The sequence below is a fragment of the Temnothorax longispinosus genome, chromosome 7 (genome assembly GCF_030848805.1).
Source record: "Temnothorax longispinosus isolate EJ_2023e chromosome 7, Tlon_JGU_v1, whole genome shotgun sequence".
NCBI classification, from domain to species: domain Eukaryota; kingdom Metazoa; phylum Arthropoda; class Insecta; order Hymenoptera; family Formicidae; genus Temnothorax; species Temnothorax longispinosus.
In genome coordinates, this window is record NC_092364.1 from 15,616,527 (window position 1) to 15,643,818 (window position 27,292).

The 27,292-nt window shown below is 38.1% G+C and overlaps 2 protein-coding genes and 1 long non-coding RNA gene across 7 annotated transcripts in view; 1 reads left to right on the forward strand and 2 right to left on the reverse strand.

Moving 5' to 3' along the window:
* Window positions 1–5,056: 5,056 nt before the first annotated feature.
* Window positions 5,057–7,595, reverse strand: LOC139816307 (uncharacterized). Its single transcript, XR_011732990.1, has 3 exons — window positions 7,438–7,595; window positions 7,224–7,340; window positions 5,057–6,748 (listed from the first exon to the last, which is right to left on the reverse strand). It is a non-coding gene; the product is annotated as an uncharacterized lncRNA (long non-coding RNA).
* LOC139816304 (putative serine protease K12H4.7) lies at window positions 7,229–10,115 on the forward strand. Of its 3 annotated transcripts, none has more exons than XM_071783717.1 (9): window positions 7,229–7,355; window positions 7,577–7,831; window positions 7,932–8,113; window positions 8,190–8,425; window positions 8,489–8,624; window positions 8,701–9,017; window positions 9,109–9,241; window positions 9,313–9,482; window positions 9,550–10,115. In XM_071783717.1, exons 2-9 carry the CDS (start codon window positions 7,631–7,633, stop codon window positions 9,657–9,659), a joined length of 1,485 nt encoding a protein of 494 aa, XP_071639818.1. In that variant the 5' UTR covers window positions 7,229–7,355; window positions 7,577–7,630; the 3' UTR covers window positions 9,660–10,115. The 3 variants fall into 3 exon arrangements, with proteins under 3 accessions (XP_071639818.1, XP_071639816.1, XP_071639817.1); XM_071783715.1 differs by having other exon boundaries at window positions 7,316–7,417; XM_071783716.1 differs by having other exon boundaries at window positions 7,348–7,489.
* The window catches only part of LOC139816299 (uncharacterized), a 48,778-nt gene continuing 31,332 nt past the window's right edge, over window positions 9,847–27,292 (reverse strand). For 2 of the 3 annotated variants that reach the window (XM_071783702.1, XM_071783703.1), the window contains 9 exons: window positions 22,153–22,365; window positions 16,892–17,121; window positions 16,576–16,787; window positions 16,095–16,309; window positions 15,480–15,683; window positions 15,276–15,392; window positions 14,861–15,145; window positions 13,986–14,472; window positions 9,847–11,412 (listed from right to left, as the gene is read on the reverse strand). In XM_071783702.1, coding sequence (XP_071639803.1) covers window positions 11,016–11,412; window positions 13,986–14,472; window positions 14,861–15,145; window positions 15,276–15,392; window positions 15,480–15,683; window positions 16,095–16,309; window positions 16,576–16,787; window positions 16,892–17,121; window positions 22,153–22,365 — 2,360 coding nt within the window. In that variant the 3' untranslated portion in view covers window positions 9,847–11,015. Of the gene's footprint in view, window positions 11,413–12,711; window positions 13,166–13,985; window positions 14,473–14,860; window positions 15,146–15,275; window positions 15,393–15,479; window positions 15,684–16,094; window positions 16,310–16,575; window positions 16,788–16,891; window positions 17,122–22,152; window positions 22,366–27,292 lie in introns of all 3 variants that reach the window. The other variant, XR_011732988.1, reaches the window with a different exon arrangement.

Sequence of the window (27,292 nt, forward strand, 5' to 3'; positions counted from 1 at the left end):
CAACTGCCATATATAGAAAACAATAAAAAAAAAATTCTATTAAAACTAATCGTGTTTTTGGTCCGTGCTTTTCACAAGTGACTTAATAAATATTACCAATGGAAGATTAATGTAGACTTTTTGATATATTCCACATACCTTGAAAATGAAAACCAAACAGCGTTTTACGAAGCAATGTGTATCGAATGTTATGAAAATGTTATGAATAAGAACATATCGTTTTCCATGAAATGTTTCGGATATTATTGTTCTTTATATAAAATTTCTTTTTGTTTAAATACGGATATTCACTGAATGAACGTATATGAGCATCAATCAGATATTATCCTATGCCTATACTATCGTTTTCTATCTAGTTTTCAAAAGTAATCCTATCGTTCTCTATGTGAAATATCTTTCATTTCTATTACGGATACTCGCTGATCGAACGTGTATGCGAATCAATCAGACACTACTCTACGCTTATTTTATCGTTTTCTATCGAGCCTTCAACACAATCCTATCGTTTTCTATGTGAAATATCTTTCATTTCTATTACGGATACTCGCTGATCGAACGTGTATGCGAATCAATCAGACACTATCCTATGCCCCCACTATCGTTTTCTATCGAGCCTTCAACACAATCCTATCGTTCTCTATGTGAAATATCTTTCATTTCCATTACGGATACTCGCTGATCGAACGTGTATGCGAATCAATCAGACACTACCCTAGGCCCCCACTATCGATTTCTATCCAGTCTTCAACAAAATCCTATCGTTCTCTATGTGAAATATCTTTCATTTCCATTACGGATACTCGCTGATCAAACGTGTATGCGAATCAATCAGAGACTACTCTACGCTTATTTTATCGTTTTCTATCGAGCCTTCAACACAATCCTATCGTTTTCTATGTGAAATATCTTTCATTTCTATTACGGATACTCGCTGATCGAACGTGTATGCGAATCAATCAGACACTATCCTATGCCCCCACTATCGTTTTCTATCGAGCCTTCAACACAATCCTATCGTTCTCTATGTGAAATATCTTTCATTTCCATTACGGATACTTGCTGATCGAACGTGTATGCGAATCAATCAGACACTACCCTATGCCCCCACTATCGTTTTCTATCCAGTCTTCAACAAAATCCTATCGTTCTCTATGTGAAACATCTTTCATTTTTATTACGGATACTCGCTGATCGAACGTGTATGCGAATCAATCAGAGACTATGCTTATTTTATCGTTTTCTATCGAGCCTTCAACACAATCCTATCGTTCTCTATGTGAAATATCTTTCATTTCCATTACAGATACTCGCTGATCGAACATGTATGCGAATCAATCAGACACTATCCTATGCCGCCACTATCGTTTTCTATCGAGCCTTCAACACAATCCTATCGTTCTCTATGTGAAATATCTTTCATTTCCATTACGGATACTCGCTGATCGAACGTGTATGCAAATCAATCAGACACTACCCTATGCCCCCACTATCGTTTTCTATCCAGTCTTCAACAAAATCCTATCGTTCTCTATGTGAAACATCTTTCATTTTCATTACGGATACTCGCTGATCGAACGTGTATGCGAATCAATCAGAGACTATGCATATTTTATCGTTTTCTATCGAGCCTTCAACACAATCCTATCGTTCTCTATGTGAAATATCTTTCATTTCCATTACAGATACTCGCTGATCGAACATGTATGCGAATCAATCAGACACTACCCTATGCCCCCACTATCGTTTTCTATCCAGTCTTCAACAAAATCCTATCGTTCTCTATGTGAAACATCTTTCATTTTCATTACGGATACTCGCTGATCGAACGTGTATGCGAATCAATCAGAGACTATGCTTATTTTATCGTTTTCTATCGAGCCTTCAACACAATCCTATCGTTTTCTATGTGAAACATCTTTCATTTTCATTACGAATACTCGCTGATCGAACGTGTATGCGAATCAATCAGACACTACTCTATGTCCACACTATCTTTTCCTATCTAGTCTTCAAAAGTAATCCTATCGTTCTCTATGTGAAATATCTTTTCTTTCCATTACTGATACTCGCTGCTCGAACGTGTATGCGAATCAATCAGGCACTACCTAATGCTTGTTCTGTTTTCTATCGAGCCGGTAACATCCTATCGTTCTCTATGCGAAATGGGTGTTTGTTCCATTACGGTTACTCACAGCACAAATTTATATGCGAATCAGACACTACTCTATGTCCACACTATCTTTTTCTATCTAGTCTTCAAAAGTAATCCTATCGTTCTCTATGTAAAATATCTTTTCTTTCCATTACTGATACTCGCTGCTCGAACGTATATGCGAATCAAACACTACCTAATGCTTGTTCTATATTTTTCTATCGAATCATCAACATGATCCTATCGTGCTCTATACAAAATAGGTTTCTGTTCCATTACGGATATTCACTGATTAAATGTGTATGCGAATCAATTAGACAGTATACTGTCTAATTAATTCGCACACACGTTTGTTCAGGCAGTAATGGAACGGTAACACAATTCGCATAGAAAATCATAAAATTATATTAAAGGCTTAATAGAAAACGGTAGAATAAGCATAACATATATGTTATGCTTATTCTACCGTTTTCTATTAAGCCTTTAATATAATTTTATGATTTTCTATGCGAAATGTGTTACCGTTCCATTACTGCCTGAACAAACGTGTGTGCGAATTAATTAAAAGTGTCTAAAAAAAAAATACTCAAGTACGATCTCTGTGTGCTTCCCAAATCACCTAAAATAAACTTCTATCTAAAATATTTGTAAATCCTAAATTTGTAATTCTTAAAATATCTGTAAAACGGAAAAATATTTTAAAATTATTTCCTGAAAGATTTTATAATTAAAAAAAAATTTGTGAAACATTTGTGATTACTACAGAATTATTTTAACCCTTTGTAACTCATGGTATCAAAAATAAAAAAACCATTTAACATTAAACATTAAACATTAAATTCATGATTTAGAACTTAGAAAGAAGTAGATTAAAAAATGCGGTAATAAATGAAAACAAGACGGACACGTACATGCACCATTTATTGCCAAGGCTTATTTAACCCCCCAAAATTAGTAATGCAAAATACAATCACTGTATGCGGTGCTGTTCTAATAGGAGAAATGACAGGTTTTGAAGACATTAAAAGTTTGGTGAAAGAAACACTTGGTTTCGAATATGATCAAGATATCGTTCGAATATATAACAGATGTATATATAGAGGTACAATTTTTCACAGCACAATGTATGAACGGCCCAAAAGAAGCAATGATACTGTCGTTCAACTTCAATCGTCTACTATAGTTGAAATATCGAATTTCATATATTTCAAAGATGAATGTTACATAACAGTCAATGAATATAGTGTACAGCCGATATTTAACTTCAATCATATTATGCGCGTGCAAAATAATAGGAATTCACAACGAAGCTTAAAGGTTGTACCTCTAAACAGTATTAAATGTAAAATAGTTTACGTAGATGTTATTGATCATGTATATGTCTGTACTCTTCCAAATGCTGTTGAAATCCAATAAATAATACTATAAATTCGAGAACGCTTCCGATATTCTCCCATCTTGTAAAAATAAGTAAATCGAAGAAGTGTATCGATGAAAAAAATCGCAAAAGTTTCCAAAAATACATTTTAAAAAGGAAAGACAGTGTTTCAAGAATAGATTTTTAAATCTGTCTTACCTTTTTGAAACGCATTTTTGAACATTTTGCTACGATTTTCTTCACCTAGACACTTTACACGAGAGAATCGCATCTTATGAAGATATAAAATATATGAAAAAACTAAAAAACAAATTTCGCAGATTACTAACAAAACAAATTTTTTTTTTGAACATTATAGTATGTACTTTTGGTTACATAAAAATAAGAGTAAAGTTTTTGAAAAAGCATAACATTTTAAGAATGGTACTTATTCCTAATGCAATAACATATAAAAATACTACTTCTAAGAACACATAGAATATAGAAAAAGTGCATGGTAAATATAGGGAACGATAGACTTTATCGTGAAGTTGAGATCCGTTCACATAGGTGCCAGTGTTCAATAACTGTGCTCTCATCGAATGTAATAAATAATCGTTCCGGAAACCTTTATATAGTAGAAACTATTAAAGGTATTATCATAGCATTTTCCGGATAGAAAACAATAGAACCTCTATAGGTCGACTCGTATATAAATATAGTAAAATAGAATATAGTATATGTGTATAATAAGTCTCATATAGGGAACGATTAGACTTTATCGTGAAGTTGTGATTCGTTTACATAGGTACCAATGTTCAACTGTGCTCTCATCGAATGTAATAGGTAATCGTTCCGGAAACCGTTAAAGAAATCATGATAGCATTTTCCGAATAGAAAACAATAGAAACTCTGTAGGTCGACTCGTATATAAATATAGTAAAATAGAATATAGTATATGTGTATAATAAGTCTCATATAGGGAACGATAGACTTTATCGTGAAGTTGTGATTCGTTTACATAGGTACCAATGTTCAACTGCATGTGCTCTTATCGAATGTAATAGGTAATCGTTCCGGAAAACGTTAAAGAAATCATGGTAGCATTTTCCGAATAGAAAACGATAGAACCTCTGTAGGTCGACTCGTATATAAATATAGTAAAATGGAATACAGTAGATGTGTATAATAAGTCTCATATAGGGAACGATAGACTTTATCGTGCAGTTGAGATTCGTTCACATAGGTACTAAGGTTCAACTGTGCTCTCATCGAATGTAATAGGTAATCGTTCCGGAAAACGTTAAAGAAATCATGGTAGCATTTTCCGAATAGAAAACGATAGAAACTCTGTAGGTCGACTCGTATATAAATATAGTAAAATAGAATATAGTATATGTGTATAATAAGTCTCATATAGGGAACGATAGACTTTATCGTGAAGTTGTGATTCGTTTACATAGGTACCAATGTTCAACTGTGCTCTCATCGAATGTAATAGGTAATCGTTTCGGAAACCGTTAAAGAAATCATGATAGCATTTTCCGAATAGAAAACGATAGAACCTCTGTAGGTCGACTCGTATATAAATATAGTAAAATGGAATACAGTATATGTGTATAATAAGTCTCATATAGGGAACGATAGACTTTATCGTGAAGTTGTGATTCGTTTACATAGGTACCAATGTTCAACTGTGCTCTCATCGAATGTAATAGGTAATCGTTCCGGAAACCGTTATAGAAACGAGCGTAGCATTGTCCGGGTAGAAAACGATAGAATCTCTGTAGGTCGATTCGTATATAATATGATAACTACGCGAGTGCAGGAAACGCAATAGGATATAGAACATGTATACGATAGAATTCATATAAAGCATGATATACTTTATTGTGACGATCAAATTGATTCACATGAATATCTATGTTTCTGAGTCTTCTGATAGAATGTTATAAAAAATAATGTAGTAATTTATTATAAAGCTAATTTATTATTATCCAGATAAAAGAGTATAAAATCTCTGCGGATAGATTTCATAGACAATGATTGCTTCGCGAAATCGAGGATCTGAATAGAAACTACAAAACCTCTGTGACAATACTCACACAAGAAACGATAGATCTTATCGTGAATTTCGGATTGATTTACGTAGTTATCACAGTTAGACCGTATTCTGATAGAATATTATTGAATATTATTAAATGGCTGTGGTATAGAAACGTTAGCATTCGTAGAATATGTGTATCGTTAAATGATATTAAGTTTGTATTTAATTGTTCTCGTGTTCGTAGGATTAAAAATAATAAATGGTGAAAGTTATTATACCATATGATACGTCTTCTATTGTTTTGTTGACATTAAGGAATATCTCCAATAGAATTATATTCATTACGATAAATGCTCTTTGGAGAAGAAAACTGCATCACATAGGCCAGATAGATTACGATACAATTTTTCGAGAATACTTATGATATTTAATCGTTTTCTACCGGCCTTTTTAAGCAGGGAATCTATATTCGTAAAAGTGAAATACACATAACTGCTGTGATTGCAAAAATTTGTCCTTTAATATTTTACTATATGTATTTTACAAGACATAGTAACTTGTGCCAATGCCAAATAATTAATGAAATAAAATTGCTTAAAGTTTCCATGTGCGTAATCTATCGAGCCGGTAGAAGCAATTTTCTAATAGTAAATGTGGACGAGCGAGTAAGACGATCGGCTAGCATGATGAAGTTCTCAAGTTCGAGTCCTGGTTTTTTTCTAACTTTTTTGCATTTTTATTTTTTTAGGCAAATGAGTTTTTATGTAATACATATAAACTAGGAAAATTATTTGACAATCATTAAAATTATTCGCATATTTTCTAACAACTTTAGGAAAGTTAACGATTTGCTCATAAAAAAATAAAAAATTATTTTTAAATTACAAAATAAGTTTTCTTTATTATTATATAATAACAATAGTATTGTTCATTAATCCTCGGTCTCGGCTTCATGTAATATATATATATATATATATATATATATATATATATAATAATCAATAAATATCATAAGTAATTAATAAGTGCGACAAGACCTAGGTGCGCGCGCGCGCGCGCGAGCGCCGAGATATTAACAAGAAGCCTAGCACGATTCTCGCCGGCTCGGCTGACCGAGCATCGAGCATCTGACATCACCGCTGAAATCTGGCATCACTGCAAAATTAGTCCGGATTCGCACCAGGGGCAAAGTCTGTAGGTAAAATCGGGTATATTTAGTCCAGACTCGCACCAGGGGCAAAGTCTGTAATGTGATTTAGTCCGGACTCAATCCTAGGGGCAAAGTCTGTCGGTAAGGGGCAAAGTGTGTCGGTAATCAAAGCACGGAAATGCTGGTCTCGACTTTTGAGGGGCCATTGGCTATCTGTCTATTAGGGCTGGTTTATAATAGCCGTAACCGTTGATTTAAGCCGTAATCTTTAAGAAATTGACCAATCACAGTCGATTATTCTTCTCACATTCGACTGTGATTGGTCAATTTCTTAAAGATTACGGCTTAAATCAACGGTTACGGCTATTATAAACCAGCCCAGGCTGAGTTTCCACTGGGCGCGTCACGCGTCGCGTCATCACGAGTTAACCAATCAAATCATCCCATTTTGATACCGTCACAGTCGCGTTCAGCAATTCAAGCCGCTCAGTAGCAATCGAACGTGATTGGCTCTTACTTTTAGAACCAACCAATCAACGCAGTGTGTTGATAAGACGAACTCAACAGTTGTGTTTGCTGAACGCGGCCATTATAACAACGACGTGTAAAACCTGTGTTTAACCTGAACCTGAACCTGGAACAGAAAAGGGTAAAATAAAGTTATCTTTGTGACACGAACATAAATTCATTTCGCGTGAATAATATAGCTATGTATGTTTAAGACTGTATACCTTCCTTTTAGCATTGTTAAAGTAAAAAAATAAAGAGTGCTGTAAAGAAAAAGTATTCCATCTGTTTGCAGTTGCATGATATGTTTGTTAATTTCTCTATATCGTGATACAAATTTTTCTGAAGTGTATTTTCTTACAGAGCTGCCTCCGCTAAAAGAAAAGAAGAACTTTGTATCTTAAAATATATCTTGAAATGCAGTTTCTGCGGCTCCTATTTATTTTATTGGGCATCCTGAGTATTAGTACAGCGTGGCGTACTTTCTTGAGAGGTCGAAGGAAAGGTGGCAATTTAGGAGAGCCAGGTTTGTCCTCTGAAACCTCGCTTCCCCAGGAGCGATGGTTTACGCAGTATCTGGATCATTTCAATCCATCTGACGTTCGTGTCTGGAAGCAGGTAATATGAAGCATAGAATTTTGATTATATGTTTCACTCAAAAAAGTTTTACTTTGCTAACCTCTGACACTGTTGCACATGATTTGTTATTTTATTATAGAGATACTTTGTGAATTATGATTTTTACAAACTTAATGGTCCAATATTTTTAATGATTGGCGCTGAAGGCATAGCAAATGCAACATGGATGGTAGAAGGTCAATGGATCGAATACGCCAAAGAATTTGGAGCAATGTGCTTTTATTTAGAGCATCGTTTTTATGGAAAAAGCCACCCCACTGCGTGAGTAGGACACGAATGTAAAGAAAGGAAAAGTTATTTTAGAAATTTATATAACATGTCGCGGGGATACTTGCAGGGATCTCAGCGTAAAGAACTTGGCGTACCTGAGTTCGGAACAAGCATTGGCAGATTTAGCGTACTTTATCGAGGCTGTGAATATTGCATACAAATTTTCAAATGATACAAAATGGATTGTATTTGGAGGATCGTACGGTGGATCGCTGTCCGCTTGGATGCGAGCCAAATATCCTCACTTGGTGCATGGAGCTATGTCCGCTAGTGGGCCATTGCTAGCACAGATTGACTTTGATGGTAGTATAATTAATATAATTTTAAGTGTCCCACATATGTGTACAAACAAATTTTGTTTTGCAGAATATTATGTTGTTGTTATAAACGCCTTGAAAGGGTACTCTGATAAGTGTGTTAGTGCAATACAAGAAGCTAACTCGCAAATCAATATATTGTTACACCATATTGTTGGTCAACAGCAAATACAGAAAAAATTCAAGTGAGTACATTTGCCAAGATGCCGAACGTTGATTGTGATATGCTTGTGCTTACTTATTATAATTCACGGTTCACAGATTGTGCGACCCAATTGATCCTGGGCATACAAAGAGAGTGGATATTTTCAACTTGTATGAAACATTAGCGAGTAACTTTGCTGACATTGTGCAATACAATAAAGACAATCGCCAAAGCTCCCAGACCGCTAATATTACTATTGAGACTGTATGTGATATACTAGTAGACGAGAAAATAGGGAAATCTATTGATAGACTTGCTTATGTAAGCAATATGTTATTGAATGCTAACAAGGAGAAGTGTTTAGATTATAGATATGACAAGATGATTCATGAGCTTCGAAATATCACTTGGGCCAGCGAGCAAGCAGAAGGAGGTAACGCATTTAAATTGATATTGCATTTAGTATCTAAATTGCTTTATTACCGTGGCTTGTGTTAATGACAAATCACGAATGATATTTGTAGGACGTCAATGGATGTATCAGACTTGTACAGAGTTCGGATTCTTCCAGACCTCCACTGGACAGTCCAATGTGTTCGGGAATAATTTTCCAGTGGAATTTTTTGCACAGCAATGCGTTGATATTTTCGGGCCTAGGTTTGTCTTTACTTACATAAATTATATTCCAATTATGACAGAATATTGGTGTAGCATGAAAACTCTTGCAGATACAGCATGAACTTACTGAAATCTGCTGTCGCACGAACGAATATCTTGTATGGTGCATTAAACCTACAAGTGACAAATGTAGTATTTGTACATGGTTCTATTGATCCTTGGCATGTGCTGGGCATCACACAATCTTCCAATCAACAGGCGCCTGCTATCTATATCAAAGGTAAGTTGAATGTATTATAGATATATCATTATATCGATTCCTAAATACATTTTCTAATTTATTTTAGGAACTGCACATTGTGCAAACATGTACCCTCCATCAGAACATGATATGCCTCAGCTAAAGGAGGCTAGAATGCAGATAAAAAGTCTAATCAAACAATGGATACAAAAATGAGCTCTCTATGTGATATGATATTGTATAAATAAATCATATCATAATTACCCATATTTAAAAAATTGCCAATTTTTTAAAATTCTAAATGAATATTAATACTCTAAATATTTTAAGAAGACTGCATTTTGTGTAATATCTTTTTTATTACTTTTTTTGTGCAGGATAAAAGAACATTTATGTATATATATTCATTATAAATATGTTTATTCTAATTTCATATAAATGTGAAATTAAATCTAGTGATATATGTAATTTACGAATGCGCTATCTGTTATTTGTATTATGTACCATGTTTGAGTGACAAAATTGCTTCTTCAGTAAATCAAACAAGTTTGCCCCAAATGGCACTATTGTAATTTATTACGATAAATATAATCACGGAAACGCATATACAGAGCCACTTCGCATGTAATTTATATATCTCAGTCGATTAATAAAAATCTATTGCTGTAACAATTATTTCTTATATCATATGATATCAATTTCAATGAGCTTGATAGAAATGTTTGATAAGTAATAACTATAATTAAGTGTTACATACTTATAATACAAACTCGATAGTATCATATATTGAAGGTATAATAGCGATCAACGAGGCACTCATATACGTACATAGCTGTTGCGTGCCTTTGTATCCTCATTTACTTGCGTGCAGCTCGTACACGTGCGCAACAATTAACGCGATATTTGTCCTATTCCTAAATGGATAACATCGGCCTTCCCTTAACGATACCTATATGCAATATCCCGTTTTTTTGGAAACATAGTAATCCTTTTAAAGCGAGGCCAAGGTACCCATAACAGATGTAAGTTCTGCCGATATCCTTCGACTTCTTAGAAATCTTTTTGAACGTGTATACGGTTACACAAGTCCCTGATCTTACAATAACTTACCTTTAAGCGTTACGTTACTGCGTCTCTGTGTTTGATCGTTATTGTATATTATTTCTTTGCTTTTTTTGGCATATCCTCTGACCACCTTCTACTACCTTCCTTACGACGAGCGACTATCTTTATCATCCTTATTTTTCAGCTACAATGTGTATAATATTTACATTCCGTAACAGACTGACGGTAAATAATTTATTAACGTAATAGAACAATATATGTAGGATCTATGTCTGGATTATTTTCTGTCTCTATTTCGTGTAGGACGTTATTTAGGTACAACTTATGTTAGTGGAAGATTCGGTGTGCTTCCTCGTTTAAGGAAGATCTCTTAACCCGCGACAATTGTGAGCGTTCACCACGCCCACTCTACGTCTCCTACAAATCATCGTTCAGATGATCGCAGATGACATAGCGGATATGTTTCTAATGAAGATTCTTTGCCCGTTTTACAGTTTTACTCTCTGTTTAGTATCTATGATGGGATTGCGACTGCCTCCAATCGGGCGTCGCGCTTCCGTGGTGATGATGATGGTGATGATGATGACGCTTCTTATCGGAGACGCTGGCGTGCTTGCTCGACGGATATGCGGCGACATCGCTGACGACTAACTCCGAGCCGTCGCGCTCGGTGTTGTTACCGCGGATGTTCTCCCGGTATCCTGGTTCATCCAGGGTCTCCTTGCGACGAAGAGGCGGATGACCGGCCTTGTGACCGGTAGTTTCGTGCAGATTCTCCCAGGCTTGGCGATAATACCGATTCAAACCGCCTCGACTCTCCGACGAACTACTGTCGAAACTGGCGACGGTATTGCAATCGGGCGATGCACGGTGACGATAGTGCTTGCTGCTCCTTCCGCGGTTTCTACATAAAGGATGAACACATTAACCACTTTTTTCCACGTCAAGTTATTACATAATTATAAGCAACTTTTGTTCCGCAGAACTAAACGTATTCTCTGGTGGAAAAATGACTCAAAACTTTTCATGTTATTAATCAGAATTTTAATGAAAATTTTAATATTTCTCAGATTTTTTGTACAAATTGGAACATTTTCCAGAAAAACTCAGGCAAAATAATAATGAAATATTTCAGATTTTTCCCATCAACACATCTTTGTAAAAATCTGAATAAAAATTAGAAAATTCGCGTAATTTATCAGAAATTTTCATACATACAGATACTGAAATATTCTAAAAATCCTCATTCAAGTATTTCTGAAAGTATCTGATTAATTTTATATATATTTTTCATAAATGTAACATATGAGAAATTCTTAGGAAATTTCTGAGAAAATATGAGAAATTTTTTCACCAGAGTTAGCATAAAACAAATTAAACAAATAGGCAAAGCGTTATGTGCAATGGAAGAACAGTCGGGTCGGATTTTTCACGTGTACATCTTGTACACCTTTACTGGATAAAAGTAAGTATAAATCCGACTGTTGCACTTTTATATATTAAAAGTTAATGGAAGAAAGCCCAGAATATTCCTGTTACCTACTACGATCCGAAGCGATTTTCAAGCTTTGGCCACCAAAATAAAGACAGAAAAGTATAGAAAAGAGAGATAAAAAAAAATCTGCACTAATAATTCTAATATACTAAAATCTTTATATATACCATGATATATATAAATGCACAGATGTTTAATTAGTATGTATATAAATGCATAAATGTTTAATTAGTATACTGAAAGAGATTATAACATAAAATAAAGTATTACAGGAATGAGAAGAATACATAAGGAGCACTGTACATAATTACCTTCCCCCACGATTTCTGTGCAGCGCGATACTCAGGATTTCTAAATCGCAGTCGTTTCTACGGTAGCTGATTTCTTCCCATCTTACGGTAATGAAACGGAGAGAGTAAAATGAAGCCCAGAAAACATAAAGCTGTTTTAATTGTTCAAACGTCTCTTAGACATCCTTTTAGATACTTTTATGCTCAATATATGCGACTACTTTGTAGAATCCTTGAATATGTGGCGGAGATTCACCTATTGTATATTTTTTATATTATAAAATATAAGGTGTTGTGATGTGTCCGGGTGCGTGCAACGCACTACAAAGCCATCTTCTATTTTTGCAAGGCGTGACGTGACGGCGTAACGAGCTAAACGCTAAAGAAGGTGCTCAGTAGAAACCTTGCTCTCGTTTACCTTGACTAGTATCACTCGCGAGGGTGGCGCGTGGTAGCTGGTGGTGGTACGTGATGATAGTTGATGTGGTGGGCGGTGGTTGCGTGGAGGGTTGGGGTGGTAGTGGTAGTTGTGGGCTTTATTAGAGTGGAATGGTTCTCTTTCTCTCTTTTCTCTGTCTTTTTTTTTACGGCGGGGGTGAGAGGGAGGGGCGACGATCTACAGAGAGGGATTCGAGAAGTAGCCGGCGCGATGCGCCGCCGACAGGCTGAAGGAGTAAGGATGATCGCTACCGCGGCGTGCCGTGAGGTCGCGGCGCCCCAGGTGCTGGTCGGGGAAGGGCAGCGCGAGTAGCGTATACCAACGCGAGGGCATCCCGGTGTCGCCCCTCCCAAGGCCACCACTACCGCCACCCCTCAGCGCACCAACCCCACCGAGCCCCCTGCGGCGCCTTCCTCCGACGCTGCCACTGCCGCTAACCACCGCAATACACAAATGGACTCTGTGTTAATCATCGTCGTGGCGAACTAGACTATCTACGAGACTCACGCGTTTCCCTGACGCTACATCTTATTGTTAGAGGTCTTGCGACGTGTCTACACCACTGTTTCTCAACTTCGGTCACGACCGAATCACTTTCGTTTCGCAGTTATCCTCACCCTCAACCCGACGAAAGACATTTTGACTGATTCATTTACTACGATCCCTCATGATCTCTTTTACATGAAGAGTGCCATGGGTCTTTGAGTGACCGTATTGACTCACGTTGAGAACCATTGGTTGGTAAATGACAACAAATTAAAGAAAATCATTATGGATCAATCAGAAAATGAGAACATATCTCCTTTGCAAAGCGTAATTTCAGGCTACGTTTAAGGTAAATTACAGGCTAAATTACAGGAAGCTTATGATAAATAAATGAAGGGGCGAATAAGTACTATTATCCCTGCGTAGTTCTATCTGAGATGTTAGAGACTCTTTTGTTACATCAACAAGATTCTGAAGAAACTACACGCGGTTTCAGTAAGCAAAATTATCTTGTAAAAAGATCTAGATTACAATGCAGCATATACGTATTACAAGTTAGGAAGAAGACAGAGCGGTAGAGGACAGGAAGTAGATCAAATTAATACAAAGTAAGCGATATAATGTACAATCCGGTCGAATATGTTATCTATGTATATCAGAGTGCGCTATCATATCATCAGAGATAGAGAAAATTTACGGGGCGAAGGCTCGACGACGATTCTCGAATCATCGCTCGAGATAGCTCGACGACGCGTTACTTTCTTTACCTGCGTATGAGTATAACGACCGTCGTGATCACCGCGGCGAGGAACACGAAACCGCCGAATACTCCCAAGGCGATTACGGCCCCCAGGTTCAACTTGGCCTGATGAGTGCCGCTGGGATGCTCGGCGCTGTCCACTCGGAAGGGACCAGACGGCTCTGGCACGCCGACACCCGCGCCGACACCCGCGCGTGCGTGGTCCACGCCGCTTCCGGATATCTCGTTGTCCTGCGGATGATCGCTGCCGGCGTTGTTGAGCACCGATGAAGGAAGCGCGGGTTTGTTCAAGCCGATACTCGGCCTCTTCGAGACGGTCTCCCTCACCGTCGCTGGGAGTTCCGCGGTGTTAGTGGGTACATTCCTAGACGGCACGAAGGTCGTGCTGCTGGTCGAGCTCGTCGCCGTCCTGACCCGCCCCGGAGTAACGTACGGTCGAATTTTTGGAGTTGACGGACGTATCGTCGCTCGGGTAGGAGAACTCCGTGATTCCTCTGATGAAGAAAAGTTCGCATATTGAATATACACATAGCGCATATAGACAAATCGCAAACTATACTATTTTCTAAATATCTAAACTAATTTTAGTAATCGTATGTTAATTTTTATTATAATTTTATCCATACCTGCTTGATATAACATTCAATTTTTATTATTCGAAATTCTATGAAAGTGCTAGAGATATAATTTGTTAAACTTAATTATTTATTATTTCGTTTGTGGAATTTAGCAAATAATTATCGTTATATCGAATTTATTTTCGAACATCAGAAGTTAAATAAAAACTTAAATTTTAATTTTATAATTTTCCCAAACTTATTTCCTTACAAAGATTTATGATAAACTCTGACTTTTATTATTATAAATATATTAAATAAATACCTGTGCAATTAGGTGCGACGCGATCGTATAATCCGGTATTCAAACACGTTATTTGCTGGGAACCAACGAGCTGGTAACCCGTCTCACACGAGTAGGTGACGATGCTATTAACCAGCAGACTTTGGTTAAAGCTATTCCTCACCAGGACATCTTCGTGTTTGCCAACCTCGTCTATCCTGATATAACTGTGCGGAACCGCAGCTGGTGGATCGCAGAGAATTGGCTCGCATCGCGGCGGTGGTCCATTCCAACGGTTGTCGAGGTCGCAAGTCAATCGGGCACGTCCTGTGATGTCGCGGAAATCAGCTTATAATCATTTCTCACGGACGGATTTATACGAGACGTCCGTTCTCTATCTCAAATGCGCCGTGAACAAATTATGACGAGCCTCGCGATTGACTGATAATACACTTACCGGTCATCTCATATCCGTCCTCGCAGGAATAAAGCACTTGGCTGAGGTAACTGACAGTGTTATTGATAAGCGTGTAACCACCGTGTTTTATGTTCGCGGGATAGCCGCACTCGACACCTGGAAAGATCAGAGCGCGTTACGATGCGTGTCACGTTCGCGATGATTTCATTCGAGTACGGTTCCCCGACCGATCGTGTTCCTTACTTCTGCACAGTGGCGGGAACTCGTTGTAGAAACCGGTGTCGAGACAAGTGCGGATCGGCGGTCCGACCAGGACATTACCCACGTTACAACTGTACTCCACGGTCGCCCCGACTTGGTATACGTTGACAGGGTTTCTGGGCGACGCAGTGAGCACCGTCATCGTGGAATTTGGTGGCTGTTCGGGTCTGCCGCAAGCCTTTGGTTCTGGAAGAAGGAAATTATTTTTATTATTCTTCTAATCAACGAAAAGACGATCATTCAACAATGAAATAACGCGTATATAAGCATGGTAGACAATTCTTAAATATAGAGTTCCAAGCTCATGCGCGCAAATACATTAAATAGGAACAAGCATATAAACTTTTAAAGTTATATCTTAGGAAAATTCAATCAATAAACTGCAATTGAAAGTTTACTACTAGAATTTTCTATTTTCAAAAATATGAATTATATAATATTGGATAGAAATGGATAAATAATACTTAAAATTGAATAGAATTTTGGATACATTATTTTCGACTTCGGCATTAGGCTACAAAGAATTAAAAAAACTTTTAGATATATTATATTCAAATATCTTTGTATATGCGGATGTGTCGCAAGCAAGATACTTACGATGCTGACAGATGAAATTAAGTCGGGCTGTGCAAGATGTAGCGGACCAAAGCCAGCCCTTGCCGCCGTCATACCGAGCACAGTCTTCCTCGAAATCTTGCGGTATACTCCAGAACGAAACGGATACCTCCTCGCCGTTTCCACTCCATCTCCACGACTTTCGATCCTGCTGGTCCCTATGTATCCCCAACCAGTATTGACTGGACGTGTCGCTCCTTCAATGATTAAGCACATTTCCTTATTATTTTTCAAAATAAACGACCATTTTAATACGTAATATTTTTTAGCTACTTAGTTTTTATCTATTCAATAATATATATATATATTTTTTAAATACAGAATCTAAATTTTTTTCAAAGTTTCTCCACATTCTTCTCGTCATTTGTGATCACTTTTTAACTTTCTTCAATTTTCTTTTTACACTATTATTATCGATTATAAATTTTCTTCATATATTAGCTATATATGTATATGAATGTACCTGTGCCGCCTCCATAATTCCCAGGAGATGAATCCCTGCAGAGCAGGATTACTCTCATCCACCAGAGTACCACCTCGCGTGCGACAGAACGCCATAGCGTCCCTGAATGTCATCGGATTGCGATTGTAAAATATGTAGCACTTGCCGTTGTAAGTTGCCGTTGACCCCGGCGGTTGGTCCCGGAATTGAGGACACCTCTCGATCGGCAAGGCCTGTATTCATATTGTACACAATCAATCACCATGATGGAAGATGAAGAAACGGATTTATTTCCGTTCTGGCGTAAACCTAGTTGTTGCACAGCTGTTGGATCTACCTGATCGGTATAGACGAACGCCTCGCACAAGGACAACTCCGCCGGGACATTGTCGGGCCCCGGGATCTCCAGATGCACGGAGACAAAAGCTCCGGGCATCGGCGGGTTGCAAGGCAAAAAGAGAGGCTGCCCTTCCTCCAGAGATCCGGTGAACTCGTTGCAAATGGGATTCGTTCCTAAGTCTGGTCGATTGTTACCAACTCGGACGACGATGGTGCCGGGGATCTCGCCTGGAAGCCATGCAAATTAAAAGGTTTTTTTGTTAAAACTCACAGGCAACTTTATTAAATGTAATATTTTTATTTCGAGTCTGTCTTACATATTATCGAAAAATATCATCGCAAATATCTCATTGCAAGATACGTCGACCCAAAGTTTTTTGCGTGCCGGGATTTAACGTAGTTTCACTAAAGGAAAACTCAGAAGATTATGGGCTTGAGCGATGACTGTAATTATCGAGTCCCCCTAAGAAACGCTCGTCTGCGCTCATGCATGTAATTAATGGCATACATTTATGATACGAGATGTTAGTTTAATCTGTGTCAATGTTATCGTAGCTTTGAGACAGTTAATTAAGTATCAATTGAAAAATTCCTTTTTAGATGAGACTTTCGAACGATATAAGAACAGTTCGTTGAACTTTCTGGTTCAAATATTTATACGGCATTAATAATTAAGAATTCAAATCTTGTTGAAATCTTTTTAAAAACGTAACAAATATTTTGCATTATTGATGTAATAGAAACACTTCTATACTTAATTACACAATGATTTCTTTTCTATTTCATTATCACGTACTCTTCAATTCTGCTAAGACATAAATTAGATACATAATCCAGTTTCAGACAAGTAATAAAATCATCGCGATAGGTTCGGAATCGGAACACAGTAGCGAAGTCGCGATTAATCAAACCTGCTTTTAATTTTCAATTAAACTTCTTTTTTTTTACGTGTCCCAGTGAAAATCTATCTAACAAGATTATACAAAATCTTGGCCAGTACTTTATTACACTGTTAAATATTAAAGGAAATTTAAACCAATACCTTGAGTTAAATAACATTTTGTTATTTTAACTACCATATGTGTCAAAATTGATTATTTTAACACAAAACGGTATTATTTTAATTCCATTGATTTAATTGAATTAACATTATTTTAGTTAAATTAACGACATATTAAGTAGGAGTGGCAACCTAGGAATGGTTAAAAATGACTCAAATTGAGTATAATTTGGCGCTACGAATTTAACAGTGCAAGACATATCTAAACTGATCGTAGCTACACTACGGATTTTTACAAATTAACGTACATAAATCGAAAACATAGCTGGACATTTTCATTTGCGTTTAGTTTAAAGGGTAGAACGCGCGCTGATCACAAGCATCTGAACGGGTAAAATCATCTCGAGTGCTACATCTTCTGACCCAGATGGTATCCCGACTGTGACCGGCTATGGACAACCGCCCGCGTACGCTTCTCCGTAGAATTGTAAACCGTTGCAATTACATGCTTTCCACGTTCTGTCCCTGCAATGATGATCGCGGATTCGAACTCGCGCGACAGTCTACGATCTGGTAAAAGGATCGCGTTACAAGAGATACGTACACGCGGCACGTACGTACTTACGGTCGCGAGACTTTCGTCCTGTTGCACGTGTGCGAGCCGCTTTTCTCGCCTGTAACGAGTGCGTAGACATGTAGCGCATGAGCGAGGAGCAACACGAGGTAAAGGAGAAACTCTGGTATCGGGAAAGGATCGGGGAGACACGCTCGTGTCTACCGCTAAGTGTCGTGCGTAAAAAGACCGCTGTCTGCCAATAATCATGCTTATTGTCAATAATTACAGTCATTAAAAATTAAACACACTCTATCTAACGTTGTTCATTACGGTTGTGTCAAATCGCGTTTCAACGAGTTCAACGCTGATTTTTTTTCTAAAATTTGACGGAATAATAATAATTAAGTAGAAAACTGTTTGACATTTGATATCAAGAAATTCAGAATTAAGTTTTAGTGCAATAAGGCTGTGCAAAGTGCTTTGTTTTCTACCTACATTGCGGGGAAAGCGTCCAAAACCCCTTTCTTCTTAAGCGCAGAAAGATCATTATTTATGCTCCCTAATCTTCAATGAAAAAAATTATCACAAATTAACAAATGCGCCTGTAGTTAAATCTTGTTGCTATTTATTGTCGGTTCTTCGGTCCATTATTATACGTCGCAATAATTAACAACGATGAAGAGGTGGTATATGAGCGTTAATAATGCAGTTTATTGACGAAATTGAACGAATCGATTCTTCCCCGCCACTGAGGCGTAACGTGAAAGCTGCTCTTTCACGCAGAGAGGCCGAAGTAATTGTAATGCGCCGTCTGTTCAATTATGAGCTGGCGGTCGCGCGGGCTGGAGCCGGGTACGAGAATTATCATCTGGTATCTCTTCGGTGCTGGGCCGTAACTAAACAGCTGCTTAAAACAGGCTGCATTATGCCGGCCATTGTTTCATCTCCACTTCGCACAACGATTCGACTCTATCCGCGAGCGTAAAAGCCGATTGTCAATTATCGCATTTGAATAATTCATCTTTCTCCGGCGCGGGCGTGCGGTTTACCTTTACCCGGCGAATTTTGCACGAAGTGCAACGCGCGGCGACACGGAAGTCGTTAACAATTCACTCCGCGAGATTGAGCGTCCGTTTCGCTCGCATGATTTCGAATTCACTTTTATCGCTTTCCGATATGTAATTAGGCGATCTCGCTAATCCGCCGGTAATGGATGGTTTGCTCGCGAAAAGATGGAAATACTTTTACTCGAGGAAGGAGCGTGCCGAGAGCGCCTTTTCCCTGGATAACGAAACGCTCTCGCTTTTTGCTCCCGTTTTACGCGTGTCCAAGCACCGACACTGCCATTATTATCACTTGTTTAACGGTGAAAGTTTCTCCTGTTTCGAGCGGATGGACTTTCGAACGCGAATTTTCCATCGCCGCGCGGAGTTTCCATTAGCGAAGAAGCGCTTAATAGAATCTGGATTCCGGAAACGCCTAACTTTATTGCTCGACAAAATTTTCCACGTGTTAACCAGATGCGACCGGATGCCGCGCGATCAGACCAGAATGAAAATTGCTTTCTTCCCGTGTTAGAGATTAAATAATTAATGATAAATTACATGCATTATATCACATATTCGTATATGTTGAGTCCTTAAAGGAAAGAAAAATGGCAAAGCGATGTATTTTAGTTCCGGTATTAAATATACGCAACCTAATTGGGAGCTGATTGATGATCGCGCGTGCGAGCTCGTGTTTCTCGTGCGCCGCTGAAAAATGCATGCGGCGTACCGCGGCAGACGTATTGCGATGGTTTTCTAACAATTGAAAGTGGAAAGACTCTCACTTTCATCGTAAAAGAGTTTCTAAACGATCTCGTATGCAAGCAGGGCCTTCAATCGGCTCGGAGAAAAGAGGAGGAAATGCGAATTTTACGGTGGGATTTTACGGATCGTTTGTACAATATAAAATGGATTTTTTGCGGCTCCGCGTGAACGCGAAACTCTCGATCCATTTGTTTCGCGTCGAAAGTATCATTGGCTACCCCTCCGGCGATCGATTGTTCACAATCGTGATTTCAGATCGACGAATGCTCGCTGAAGCGTCCGATCTCTTTCAGGATGGATCGAGATTCATCGCGGCCGGAGAACGTAAACAGCCTAATACAGTTTCAGAATTTTAACGTAACGATTGTAAAATCATATCTGTTTTTTGTCTGTGTGTATCATCTCTTTCGCGTTAATAGTATGCAAAACATATAGCAATAGAAAACAAAATAATAAGCTATAAGAATAAATATTTTTAATAAAATGCAATAAGTTTAACATTAGGTAGTTGAAATTTGTCAATTTGATTATGGAAAATTTTCCGATATTAGAATTCGAATACGTGGCAGTCCAGCATAATGTGCTAAAGAACTAATTATACATCTTTTTAACCAAAAGATAAATTTTAGAAAGGAGAAAAGCAACTGCCGACAGCGTTATTTGTATAATTAATATGATTTTTAGATAGAGATGTCTGAAGAACAAATTATTTTAACATAACTCAATCTGAAATACCGATTTAAGCATAAGCGGGTAACGTTTGACGTTGAATTTGTTTCGCGACCGCGAATCCATCTCGCTGACGGGCATCGTTCCCGGTAATTATCTCGGTAATGCCTATTTATTGATAGAAAGTCGAGAAAACGCGCCATAGAAACGAAAGTGCCGGACGACGGACGGGATATTTACGGTATCACGGGGATTCTATCTCGACAACGTGAGCCTCGCATTAGAATTCATATCGAGAGACTTTATCGCTCGCGCTTATCGGCAGCAACGCTCATTATAATACAGAACGGGGCGCTCCGCGCAAATTGCAACGCTCTTTACCGCTGCTTTTTTACCGATTTATTCCGTTGGGCCGACGCAACGTCATAACGAGCGTCGGATTCAATGTCCGCGAGATTGATGTCGCGAAGAAAATAGACGCCGCGATTTGACGCGCTCGTAAAGCCCCGGCACGAACGGCAAAGGTCCAATTACCGCCGCCATCGCGATCTTTCTTACGATCGTTTTGTCACTTTTTTCTTAGGCTTTACTTTAAGACTCTACGTCAGACCTTTTAACGCCGCGAATCGCCCCGCTGGAAAGAAAACGGTCGACCGTTCGTCCGGAGCAATAATTTGAAACAGAGCGAATCGTCGCTCGAAGACCGCAGTGCAAATAACAATTTTCCGCGGCTCGCTCTCTTAATCATCGCTTTGACCACTACCACGTAATATTTCCGAATGTTAACACATCTGTCTTGTATTTAGCATTGGAGTTGTTACGTTATCATATTCAGAGAATATTCAAAGCATCTCAAGTTTTCCGTTTTTTTTTTGTATGAATTCTTCGTCCAATCGTAGTTTGATCAGTTAATAGCTGAAATTTCGAATTCAAAACATACAATCGCCCAAAAGTCACGCTTCGACGTTTCAGTAGGTTTCTATCTCTACCTAACATTTTTATTTTCTTTTTTAAACACAATTTTAGATCGTCCAAAAAGTTACTTTTAATTTGCGAGATTGATATATCTTTATGGGATGCGCGACATGCTGGACGAGCTCGTTGAATGTTGAACGATGAGACGTAAGAAGTATCCGTCTGTGATTCGAAGGAGTTCATTTATTAAGCAAAACGGTAAATTCTCGCAAGCGGCGAAGCGCGAAGAAATATACGGTATTACTTACCGCAGCACGGCTTGCCGAAGTCCAGCCGCACCAGCTGCACCATGTACGGCTCCAACAGGTTCACGTACCACCACGGCTTGTGCTCGGGCCTCGTCAGGCTGCAGGTTTGCGACGTGTACCTCTGGCTGCTGCTTCCGTCGACCGCGCGTTGCGGAACTGCGCCTTCCGCGGTGCTGGACTGCATCGGCGCTTTGCCGCCCGCCACATTCAGAACTGCGAAGGAGAATTCAATATACAAATTGATTGTCATGCTCGATAATCGCTGCGAAATCGGAGGCCAATTTCCGCAGGTGCCGGAAGATAATTAGATCCGTGCAACGATACGTGCGGCGTAATTAAATCCAGTGAAGCTAATAGAGCATCTTGCATCCTTTGTGTCCCTAAGTATATAATAAAAACTGATCCTCCCTACTCTCCAATCGATTCCACAGCTACTCGTTACCTTCCTAATAGATACAAAGTGCTCGATTAAAGTCTCCGTTAACGAGCGCATTGTGACAGAAGACAGGCATGAGATTACATCGCGCTATAGCTAGAGATTACAACGCCGCGCCGTTCTAAAGTTGATTCATAAGTTAAGCGGGCGGCTACGTGATTATACTGATTATAAGACAAAGACGAGCGCGACAGATGATCGCGTCGGATTCATATATGCACGTGCACAACCGCGCTAACTCGTTCTTTCTTGTTTCTTTTTTTTTATGTTGAGCGCATACCACGGTGACGTGGCGATAATTCCCTGTGAGAAAATCGCTATACCTCATTGCCATATCCGTCCGATAAAAAGAAGGTCGACCGCCACCGCCGCCGCCGCCGCATGGGTGAACAGCCGAACGGCACGCACAGATGGAGACCACGGTCATCCGTGGCCATATCGCCAAGTTTTGTGCAGCAAGTGCCGTACATTCGCGAACACGTTGGCGGCCTTGCGGTAGTTTTACTGTACCGTAACGTGAGAATTTTATCGGCGCCGATGCGATGCCGATGACGACGGCGGTGCGTGCCACTATAGCCCGCGATAAAAGCGTCGCCTCGGCCTTAATTGTGTCTAATCACAATCCAACTTAGCGATAGAATCGGTATCCTTTATTGTGCTGGGCTGACCAATCAGGCTGGTCTCCGTAATGTTCTTGCGTTTTGCAAGAGTATTACATAGCATAATGACATTTAGCTCATTTATACTCGTGAACGAGTTATAAACGAGCTAATCTGGTATCATTCTTTACTTGATAGTCACCGAGATCAATCAGGCGGGTCCCCGTAATGCTCTTGCATTTTGATTTTGCAAGAGTATTACATTGTATAATGACATTTAGCTCATTTTGCGAACGAGTATAAATGAGCTAGCTAATCTGGTATCATTTTTACTCGATATAGTCACTTGCGCTTAAGTCATGCTATTTTACGATCGAATTATGCCAATAATAATTATATCAATATATTTTATAGCCTCCTCTCACTCGTAAGAAAATAAAGTATTCCGCGCACAATATATAAAATAAATAAATAATAATCTAATCTAATTACCATTGCAAAATATTTCAATTGCTTGCGTTGAGAGTACCTACATATTATTATAGAATGCGTTAATGAATTTCTCACGCAACGTTCATGATCCGTAAACTGCTCGGTATAAACATTTCGTGGCGCCGTTTTGAGATATCGCGAGACGCGCGTTTCTCTGTACGCAATCTGTTACCACGGCCCCGAAGTATCTCCTAGAATCCTTGCGTGGAACAATCGAGAGATGCACAGACAAGACGGTGAGCATATCGCAGAGAAGAGATACGCAAACAAAGGTCTGACTAAAAACCTGTGCGTATGCATCAAGCGCATCTCCGAGATACTCCGATAAACACGTTGGGAAAGTGCGGTCAGGTTTATTCGTTAAGGCTAATCTTCGGGATTTAATTGTATTCTGCATTCTGTACGGAAGAAAGTACGGGATCCGTTGGAAAGCGTCAAGTTACGCAATCGATTCCAGATCAGGAATAATTGTTGGCATTAGTGTCAGGTCAGTATTAAAATCCAATGAAATCAATCCTTCAGCCACGTGAAAATGCTAGAAATCGTGGACAATCTAAACGGAGATGGACTGCGATTACATACTGTTCGAATTTATTACTTTCGTGATTGGCAAAAAATGAATGATGTTACGAATTAATTATTTTAAAAGCTGACTTACCCTTTTAACGTAAAATTTTCAATTAAAAGTAAGACGTATACATATGCTAGTTATGCGGCTAAATTATAATCTTTATCGAGACGCGGCGCGTGCGTTCGCGTCAGTCGTGTCTGCCGTACGTAATTATCCTAACGAAGCAATCGAGATTCTATTGGGTAGGCGTCAGTTCACCATATAAAACGATAATCGATGCATTCTCGACCTAAACCTACATACTGGCTAGCGCCCCCATGAAAGTCCACGTATGCCGCGCACGTTCCCACAAGACGTATAGGTATACGTATGCACGCCATACCTACCTCACATAATTTACAGTTATTTCTTATACACGCAACGCAAAAGGTTTTTGCCATGCTATATCGTTTCCGTCGATATCGCGTAACGAGGTACAGAAAGCAATCCGATTGTACGTCCTTCCGATCTAATAACTGTGATTATGTGCATTTTTATTCTAAGATTAAATCGCTTTTACGATTCTTATAACAAGAGACTAAATTATTCCAATATAAAATATTTATAATGTTTATAAATAAATAATTGCTTCAATAGAATATTTATAAAATAACGTTTTAATCGAAAACTTTGTAGCGTGTTAAAAAGAAAATAATTAAAATTAAATCATTAAAAAATTAAAATATTATAAAGCGAGATATCAGATAAGAGATTAATAATATAAAAAAAATGTTTATTTAATCTCAAAAACATTTTGTTGAAAGGAATAAAGCTTTATTCCTTTCAACAAAATATTTTTGAGATTAAATAAACATTTTTTTTTTTAATATTACTAATCTCTTATCTGATATCTCGCTGTTAACTGATAGTTGCGTTATACAGATTTTATTGCACAAAATTACGCTATTTTATCTTTCTCTATACATAATATTGTAAAATATAAAAAATTATATTGAATATCATGTCCATGAAATCAATATCTATTGCTTACATCATCCCTGGACTATTCCATTATTTTTCAATTGCAACGCTTCGATCATGTACAATTTCTCTAGTTTGATCATTAAGGCAAGGTAATACTGCGCATACTAATCGCTCATGTATCCTTGTACGCCATATCGCCGTCATGATGAGAATACCGATGATGCAAAGAGATTCACGACGCAACAAAAGACAACGTTGGCCCCCCGTAAAACTGTTAAGTTCATCGAACCGTTTTTATTATAACGAGCGATAATAACAAGCGATATACCAACTTGTACCAGTTGAACTAATATTCGTGACGCGATCAGGAAGCTCTTTATTGAGTACTGAAAAAGAAAGTGCGATCTTACTTTCGAAAAATGCGAAGTATTTATACATTCTTAAGATTGAAAAACAGGAAACATTTCATAGGCAAACGTCGATTTTATGTCTGTCTTAAAGTTTTACTGTGCCATTTGCCGGACGGTGAACACAGTCCTTCGTTTTTTACTATAGCGTATACCTCTTTAGCTTGAAACGTTTTCAAATATAATGCGCGTTAAACTCTATAGAACTCTTCATGAAGATGTTATTTCAATAAAATAATTAATTTTTCAGAACATTTTTGGAACAGAAATGATAGATAAAATGCTTAAAAGAATTCAAGACTTGAAAAGGGAGTTAGAGAAGTAAAACAGACTATTTCATGTAACCAGAATTAAACGTTGCCTCACTGAAATCGAAAAATAAACTTCTCAAATTCTAGAGAATGCTACAAAATGCTACAAATATATTAAATAACATTAATGTATTAATATTAATATTTGTAGACCTTATAAACATCTTTTTTCTTGAATCTGGCAAATTTCCGAGTCCACGTCTGAAATTTAAAAGCCTTGATACTCAAAGCTTTTCGCATATCTGCCCCCTCATAATGTCATCAAGTCCGGAAGTCCGCAATCGCAAATGAATTCTTTACAGAAATAACGCGCACTTATATGGTGGAAGGCGAACGGAAAGGTATACGTTCGAAAAGTCAAGTTCACGCACAGTTGCGCAAGTGGCAACCTGCTCTCGCGGTCGGCGGATCACGAGAAACTATTGCGACCGTCTTGGGTGGGCGGTCGAACAATTTTGTGCAAACACCGCTTGCGCGCACGCCTGACCCGCGATCGTCAAAATAATCACGAAGAAACGCCCGCGAATGTACGACGGTATTATTGCCCCGCGCAAGAAATACCATTACAACGTCATCAATTTGCACGGTATTTCCTCTTGCCTTGATAAATAGGTATGAAGATTACTCCGTAGGAATGTCAGAGTCTGCTCTACTGAACTACCGAACTCCACCTATCATTTAACATAGATATCTAACGGAAATTCTTGGATAATCTAACGTTCCACGTTCTCAAATTTATGGATAAACACAAAAACTATTTGTATGGGAATTGTTATAAATAAACTTTATCAATACAACATTTTAATAAAGTTACTTTTTGTCTAAAAAGGAAGATTTATATTAAGATGCGTACCTATACAAAATAAATATAACAAAATACATTGCGCGATATTCTTTTCCTCAGATTTTTGTCCGTTAATCAAGATATCCAAGGATATCTGTAACATATAAATTGTCGAGAGAATTACTGATTCTAGACACGAAAAAAATGTATGTAACCGGTTAGAAGATGACATCATTTAATTCGTATTAATTTTGCTATTTTTCTAAATGTTTAATCAGAAAACAAGACAGATGAAATTTTGATATAAACATGAAGTTAAAAAAGGAGAGAAATGTGTAATAGACAGATCAATGTCATAAACATATTTAAGTGTCAACATTTGCTGAGGATAATTGGCAACATTATCGTTCAAGAATATAGAGTTGAACTGGAAACATTCAGGTTAAAAAGTCGTTAACGATTTTTATATGACCGTGACATTCGAAAATAATTTCAGGGGTAATGTTCCGCCTTTCCGATCAAGACAATTTCACTCATACCTGTCCCTTTTTTTTCTAATCGATCGAGAATCGTGACC